This window comes from Chiloscyllium plagiosum, chromosome 42, assembly GCF_004010195.1.
Source record: "Chiloscyllium plagiosum isolate BGI_BamShark_2017 chromosome 42, ASM401019v2, whole genome shotgun sequence".
Classification (NCBI taxonomy): domain Eukaryota; kingdom Metazoa; phylum Chordata; class Chondrichthyes; order Orectolobiformes; family Hemiscylliidae; genus Chiloscyllium; species Chiloscyllium plagiosum.
Genome location: NC_057751.1, coordinates 14,019,736 through 14,027,952, shown reverse-complemented (window position 1 = coordinate 14,027,952; position 8,217 = coordinate 14,019,736). Strand labels below are relative to the sequence as shown.

Below are 8,217 nucleotides of genomic sequence, written 5' to 3'. Positions count from 1 at the left end.
CCCGCCCATTTCAATTCCCCTTCCCGCTCCCCCTCCATGACCATCCTCCCAGTCCCCGCCCATTTCAATTCCCCTTCCCGCTCCCCCTCCATGACCATCCTCCCAGTCCCCGCCCATTTCAATTCCCCTTCCCGCTCCCCCTCCATGACCATCCTCCCAGTCCCCGCCCATTTCAATTCCCCTTCCCGCTCCCCCTCCATGACCATCCTCCCAGTCCCCGCCCATTTCAATTCCCCTTCCCGCTCCCCCTCCATGACCATCCTCCCAGTCCCCGCCCATTTCAATTCCCCTTCCCGCTCCCCCTCCATGACCATCCTCCCAGTCCCCGCCCATTTCAATTCCCCTTCCCGCTCCCCCTCCATGACCATCCTCCCAGTCCCCGCCCATTTCAATTCCCCTTCCCGCTCCCCCTCCATGACCATCCTCCCAGTCCCCGCCCATTTCAATTCCCCTTCCCGCTCCCCCTCCATGACCATCCTCCCAGTCCCCGCCCATTTCAATTCCCCTTCCCGCTCCCCCTCCATGACCATCCTCCCAGTCCCCGCCCATTTCAATTCCCCTTCCCGCTCCCCCTCCATGACCATCCTCCCAGTCCCCGCCCATTTCAATTCCCCTTCCCGCTCCCCCTCCATGACCATCCTCCCAGTCCCCGCCCATTTCAATTCCCCTTCCCGCTCCCCCTCCATGACCATCCTCCCAGTCCCCACCCATTTCAATTCCCCTTCCCGCTCCCTCTCCATGACCATCCTCCCAGTCCCCACCCATTTCAATTCCCCTTCCCGCTCCCTCTCCATGACCATCCTCCCAGTCCCCACCCATTTCAATTCCCCTTCCCGCTCCCTCTCCATGACCATCCTCCCAGTCCCCACCCATTTCAATTCCCCTTCCCGCTCCCCCTCCATGACCATCCTTGGCCTCCTCCATTGCCATCACGAACCAAACTTCAAATTTGAGGTACACCTCACCTTCCATTTGGGCAGCCTCCAGTCTGGGGGGACTCAACATTGAGTTTCCCAATTTCAAATAACCTCCCTTCCCCTCCCCCAACTCCCTTTCACTCCTCCGACCAACCCTCCCGCTTCCAGATCCCAACTGGATTCATCCTTCCCATTGAGCAACCAGGTGAGACCCTCTTCCTGCCTTCACTTATCCCTCCCTCAGCATCCTGGCCCTCTCCACTGCCATGACCCATCCACCCCCACCCAGTCCTGAAGACGGGTGACACCCATAACGTTGACTTCACCTCCTGATGTTGCCTGCGACGGTTCAGCCTGTCTCTTTCTGGATTCCAGCATCTGCAGTGCACTTTGTCCCTCTGCAGAACGTGCCTGTTGGCCAGTGTTTGGGGCTGACTCCTTGGTTGACCCCCCTCCCTTTGTGAGCCGCAGCGGGGGGTGGGGGGGTAGGTTGGACTTGAGGCAGCAAAGCAGAAATAACCACAGGCGGCAGAGTGGAAGACAAGCAGACGTTTATTGCACGAATTAGTGCAAAACGAGGGACACGCAGGACAACCATACTCAACAGCGACACATCAGAGCACATTACATTCCCCAAAAATGTGGCAGCGCAGACAGACAACTCAGCAAACGCGACAGAGAAGCACAGGTCACTGGTTTTCCTTTTGATATCAAAGATATAATTCTCATCAAAAAAATTAATTTTCTGTTAAGAAACATTTCCGTCACCCCCTTCGAAACAAGCGAGTCGCGTCCCCCACTCCTCTGGTTAGTACAATCCAAGAACTGCAAGATACCTGAGATTGTTGGTCAAGGAAATGAAAAGTGAGCACAAGACCCTGCAACAGAGGCGTGAACACAGGTTTGTTTTTTGGGGTCAGTCTGTGTCAGTGCTTCAAGGTTGAGGGGATGGGAGGGGAGTGTGCGCAGATATATTTCTTACTGCCTCGACTTTTCCATGCTCAGTGTTTCAATTCAACTCCGTTGTTCCAAGGGTTTACAAAATATAAAAGGTTTACTTCATGCATATAGAATATAGCTATCTGTGTATAAAACCGCCAGGTGGACCCCAAGGGTGCGAGAGGTTTCACGCCAGCCCCTGCTGAATCACTGACCGGCACCCACTGCCCAAGGGAATGCAACGTGGCCATTCTGGCACCGGAGCCAGCCCCCGGCTCGCTCGACTGACTCAGCGGGAAGGCTCACACCGAGGGGGGAAAAGGATGGGAGGACACAGCAGCTGAAGGAGCCACTCCGGGGAAAGTGAATCATGGAGGGCCAAGCCAGGAGGATGGGAAGCGAGCTGGGGAATTGCTCAGGTGTGGGCCCATGCCCAGCGACCCCTCGCATGTGGCCGTTGTGTGGGTCGCACAGGGCGAGTCCTGCTCCCAGCCTGCCAGAGGTATGGTCCAAGCTCCTCCTCCATGTTGGGGCTTCTCATTCCCAAAGTGTTAAGTGAGGTGGAGCAGCAAACAGGGAGGAGGTGTCCTGCAAGGAGGCACAGATTGTCAGTGTGCTCCTCTCTGGGGGGGGGTCACACCAGCACCATGGAAATGCTGCAGACCAGAGACACATTCCTGCCTGGAGGTTTCGGCCAGACCCTGACTGGGATACACACAGGAATACCAAACTTCCAAAGGGAAAGAACAATTTATCACCGTACTCACTGGGACACACACACACACAGAGGGAGGTACAATTTATCACTCCGCTTGGGAAGGAAGCCAATCAGATTCTCCAAAACAACGTCTCAACCAGAGTTGACTTGCTGACCACTCAGCACTCCCTGTTCCTGCGGGAGAAGTTGTGGATCCCTTGGAAATCTGGCATTCCTGCCTGTCCCGCTGAGTGCTAGACAGCGCAGTCAGCTCTCCATCTCTGTATAGGTCCCTGTCCTCCCTGGAGGTAGGGGGGGGGGGGGTACACACAAAATGCCATCTTCTGGGTGAGATATCCCAAGGTTCCTGCCCCCATATGCAGTACCACGCAAGTCAAAGGAGAGGAAGGAATAAAGCTATCTCTAACGGGTGGAAGACCGTACACTGAGACCCAGTCCAAACAGAAACTGCCCCTCCATCCATAAGAGGTGGTGAGGCTTGGATGGACAGTGTGTGTCACAGCACAAGTCGTGCTGAAGATGCCAAGCGTTCAGCCTGGCTTGCCCACGTGGCACCACACCACGGTCTCCATCCAAATCCACACCGCTCGGGTGAAAGCTGAACGGGAGAACAGGAACTGGGATCACAGGAAAGCACTCGTATCTGGAGAGAGATGGCAAGTTGACTTCCTGAGTCTGGAGCTCAGGGGCACAGTTCCGGAGGCAGTGGCCGGTGAGGGAGCATGTGGCCTGGTCGTTTATGGGCGACTATTTGATTTGCACCAAACTGCATGAGGAGGGGGATGCAAGCACACAGTGAACGTGGCGACAACGAGCCCTCAGTCATCGCCCTGATCATTTCCACAGTGATCCGTACCATTCCTTATTTATTTAATCCCATCAAAGATGGGGACGGTGGTGAGTAAGAACGTGAAAGTGCACGTTGGCAGGTCTGAGGAGGCATTGGCCCCTGACTGAACAAGCCCCGAATCGGACAAAACTGAACGTTGACCTCTCTGTTCTTGACAGCTGCCCGAGTTTCCACCCTTCGCTCAGATATCCCTGCCCTGGGAGGGACATTGGCATTTTATGTGCCTGATGGAGACATTCTTGCACGGCCACGCTCCGAGTGGCTGCAGTCTGGACTGAAACCGGGGATTGGGGAGGAGAGGGAGTCTGGGGACTTGCTGGGAACCGGCCGTCATGGGGTTTTTTTTCCCCTGCAGTGTCGATGGAATCAGACTTTGTTGCCGAGTGCGCTGTCTGACCGGACGGCTTGTGTTCAGTGCTGTCGACGCAGCTGCCCTGAGGCGGACAGGGGACGCTTGGAAACCCACAGTCCCCCTCCAACAGCACGGCACGTTCGGGCAGGCTGGACACAGGACTGTCTTGTGTTTTCCCCTCTCGTCGCTCAGCTCGACGTTTCCTTTCCCGGCAGCGCAGTGACACGATCGTCATCCGTTTCAGCGAGCCATGCAGAAGTCTTTCAGCCAATCTGCGGTCAGTCCGAAGACTTGCCTGAAAGAGGGAGTTCCAGAATTGGGTGGCCCCTCGTCCACGATGCTTGCCACCCAGAGAAAGCCTTCTCTCAGCGGCCTGTCACACCTTGTCAGAGCACGCGTCCCAGATTTGGTCCCGGCGTGTTTGAAAACCAAATCAGGTGCCGAACGTGCTCCGAGGGGTCATCAGGGTGGGACGGGAGGAGCTGGGGCCGGGGGAGGCGGGTGGTGTTGGTGTCGGTCTATCCCGTTCCTGTGGGCACTTCCTCAAAACAGTCCCAGCGGACAGCGACGGGTGGGTTTCCGGGCTCCCCTCCCCCCCTCTCGGTCTGCCCAGCAGGCGGGGAGGGGGGGGTGGGGGGGGGGTGGGGAGGGGGCCATTAGCCCGCCAGCGTCTCCAGTTTCTCCAGCACGCCCTGAATCCTGTGCACGGCCTCCTTGCGGGCCTGGCGGACGTGCTCATGCCCGTCGGTCTCCACCGCGTCCAGTTCCAGCAGCTGCTTGGTGAGCAGCTCCTCCAGCCGCCGGTACGCCTTGTCTCCCCGGGTGCCCTCGAAGCAGTCCACCTCGGCCTCCAGCTGCCGCAGCTCCACCAGGACCTGCTCCACTTTGGCGTGGCCAGGGTGGCTGGCAGCGCCAGGCGGCTGTGCCCCCTCGCTGGCCGCCTCCCTGGCGTCCTGGCCCTCCACGCGGGTCTTGTACATGGTCGGGGGGGCACTGTACTCCACCCTGGCAGTGGGTAACACGCTTGGCGGCTGCTCCGGGCTTGGCACGGGGGGGTAGCTGGCAGATTGCTGCTCAGTCCCTGGGTAGCCAGCGTGGCTGAGGCCGGTTCCCCGCATATCCTGATGATTCAAGGGGTATGGGACATCCTGGAAAACAGACCCCAACCGTTTAGAAACCAGCAAAAGGAGCGTGCAACGCCGACGCTCAGTCGCCGAACGATTCGGACAAAATGGGATTGGGAAGGGGAGGGGAACAATTGGTTTCAAACAGCACCAAACCCACGCTCCCATCTTCTCAAGCCAACCTGTGTTAACGCACGTTGTGAGCCACCCTCTAGAATAGGAGAGCTCTGAAGCCAGGCCTCCTGACCCAGAGGTCCAGACACTAACACCGTGCCACAAGATTTCCGTTTCATCAGGAAGGGAAATCAGTCTTTCAGCCTCGAATCTCCTTCATGACCCAGCCCCAGCCTCGACAGCTCAGGAGTTCCACAGACTCACCCTAAAGGGTGTCTCAGAACTCTCCTCTGAGGAGACATTTCTCCTCGTGTCCCCTGTCTTCGATGGGTGCCCACTTATTCGGAAACGATGCTGCCCCTGCTCAGAGAGTCTCCCACACCTCTCCTCATCCACCCTTCCGGGTCCCCCTTGGGATTGTCCCAGTAAGGTCACCTCTCATGGGTCCAGGCCCAATCTACCCAACCTCTCCTCATAAAACGGTCCCTCTGCACTCGGGATCAGCCGAGTGAACTTTCTCTGGACTGGCTGCAATTGTCAGTCTCTCTCTCAGAACCATCGAGACGTACAGCACGGAAACAGACCCTTCGGTCCAACCCGTCCATGCCGACCCAGATATTCCCAACCCAATCTAGTCCCACCTGCCAGCACCCGGCCGGACTCCCCGACCCCAGGGAAAAGACTTTGTCTATTTACCCTATCCATGCCCCCTCACGATTTTGTAAACCTCTGTAAGATCACCCCTCAGCCTCCGACGCTCCAGGGAAAACAGCCCCAGCCTGTTCAGCCTCTCCCTGTAGCTCAAACCCTCCAACCCTGACAACATCCTTGTAAATCTTTTCTGAACCCTTTCAAGTTTCACAACATCTTTCCGACAGGAAGGAGACCAGAATTGCACGCAATATTCCAACAGTGGCCTAACCAATGTCCTGTACAGCCGCAACATGACCTCCCAACTCCTGTACTCAATACTCTGACGAATAAAGGAAAGCATACCAAACGCCTTCTTCACTATCCTGTATACTTGCGACTCTACTTTCTGGAGAACAGGCCATAAACTGTTGACAGTATTCTGACTAGTGCCTTGCGTACAGTCAGTGAGCTCTATTCTGATATTCTATGCCATTTGACTTTCCCGTGAGCTGGCGAACATGGATGCGATTCAACATGTTTTTGACTCAAGCACTCCCAACTCCCTGTGTGCTGCCATTTCCTGCTGCCTTTCTCCATTTAAATCCGCTCCACTCGGTGTGTGTCACCTCACATTCTGTTATGTCTAACCTGCCTGTAACCAACGCAGTGTGTCATTCCCAGCACGTTTGGTGTCAAGGGGGAAAACCAGGCCAGTCCCTCCCGACAGGTCTGTAATAACGATCGGGCGAGCGAGACATTATGGCTCAGCAACAGTCAGCCACCATTTCCCTCGACCATTTGGGATGAAGCAGAGGATCCCCAACAGTGTGGAGACCAGCCACTCGGCCCGCCGAGTCCACACATTCCTTCTGAAGTACATCCCATCCAGACCCAGCACTGCTACCCTCTCCCCGTCACCCTGTATTACCCATGGTTAACCCACCCTAACCTGCACATCCCTGAGCACTATGGGGCAATTTCCCATGGTTAACCCACCCTAACCTGCACATTCCTGAACACTATGGGGTAATTTAGCATGGCCAATCCACCCTAACCTGCACAACCCTGAGCACTATGGGGCAATTTCCCATGGCCAATCCACCCTAACCTGCACAACCCTGAGCACTATGGGGTAATTTCCCATGGCCAATCCACCCTTACCTGCACATTCCTGAACACTATGGGGTAATTTAGCACGGCCAATCCACCCTAACCTACACATCCCTGAACACTATGGGGCAATTTAGCATGGCTAACCCACCCTAACCTGCACATCCCTGAACACGGTGGGGTAATTTCGCATGGCCAATCCACCCTAACCTACACATCCCTGAGCACTATGGGTAATTTAGCATGGCCAATCCACCCTAACCTGCACATCTTTGGACTGGGGGAGGAAACCCATGCAGACACGGGGGGGACGCGCAAACTCCACACACAGACAGCCGTCAGAGGCTGGAATCAAACCTGGGAGCCTGGTGCTGTGAGGCAGCAGTGCTAACCACTGAGCCACCGTGCTGCCCCATAAAGTGGGAACATATTTGCAAAGCTTCACTCTGGACACCCAGAGGTGACCACGCGCCTGAACAAGCTTGCTCCTGGGTAGGTGCTGCTTACCTTCTGTTCATACAGGGAAGGGTTCTGCCAGCCTGGGGCCGGCGTGGAAACGACACTGCTCCTGAAAGGGGGCATGACGTGGGGATACTGCTGGGCCGATGCTGGGAGACCTGGCACCCGACTCTGAGCCCAGGGGTCATGGGACTGCAGAGGGGGTGCCTGTGTCGAGGGGGTCCAGGGCTGGCTTGGGGCTCCTGGGGCAGTTGCGGCCTGGTGCTGGGGAGGGTACAGGGGCTGCTGAGGGCCTGACTCCGGGTTCCTGAAGTGGTATTGCGAGGATGTCACTGGGTACTGGAGCGGCTGATCGAAGACTTCCTGTTCAACCAAACCAAGCAGAATGGGTTAGCTCGAGAGCAGCCTGCAGTGCAGAGCATCAGCCTCATACAGCCCAGCCTGACCCGACTCGACTCGACTTGACCCGACCTGACCCGACCCGACCCAACCCAGCTCAACTCAGCCCGAGCCGGCCCAACCATACCCAACCCAACCCAGCGGTGCCATGTGACTGCCAAGGAAACGCATCACCAGTTGGGTGGACTGAGTCAGGGAGCTGCACTATGTATGTTGGTGTCTGCCTGTCTGTGTGCGTGTACGTGTCTGCCTGTGTGTGTTTGCATCTGCATTTGTGTGAGTCTGCCTGTCCGTGTGCACGTGTCTGCCTGTCTGTTGTACGAGTCTGCCTGTCCGTGTGTCTGCATGTGAGTACTTGCATCTGGGTCTGAGAGAGTCTGCCTCTCCATGTTTGCATCTGCGTGTGTGAGAGAGAGGGAGAGCCTGCCTGTCCTTGTGTGTGTATTTGAATCTGTGTGCACAAGAGAGCGTGAGAGTGTGTCTCTGCATGTGCGTGTCTGCCTGTGTGTTTTCACGTGTCTGTGTGCGCGCGCGTCTGCCTGTGTGTTCGCGTCTGCCTGTATTTGCACGGTGTCTGCGTGTGCTTGCACGTGTGTGTGTGT

The 8,217-nt window shown here is 56.7% G+C and overlaps 1 protein-coding gene across 2 annotated transcripts in view; it reads right to left on the bottom strand.

Annotated features, from left to right (window-relative positions):
- Window positions 1-1,451: 1,451 nt before the first annotated feature.
- The window catches only part of bag4 (BCL2 associated athanogene 4), a 16,211-nt gene continuing 9,445 nt past the window's right edge, over window positions 1,452-8,217 (bottom strand). For both annotated transcript variants that reach the window (XM_043681538.1, XM_043681537.1), the window contains exons 4-5: window positions 7,265-7,579; window positions 1,452-4,924 (exon numbers count right to left, since the gene is read on the bottom strand). In XM_043681538.1, coding sequence (XP_043537473.1) covers window positions 4,433-4,924; window positions 7,265-7,579 — 807 coding nt within the window. In that variant the 3' untranslated portion in view covers window positions 1,452-4,432. The remainder of the gene's footprint in view (window positions 4,925-7,264; window positions 7,580-8,217) is intronic.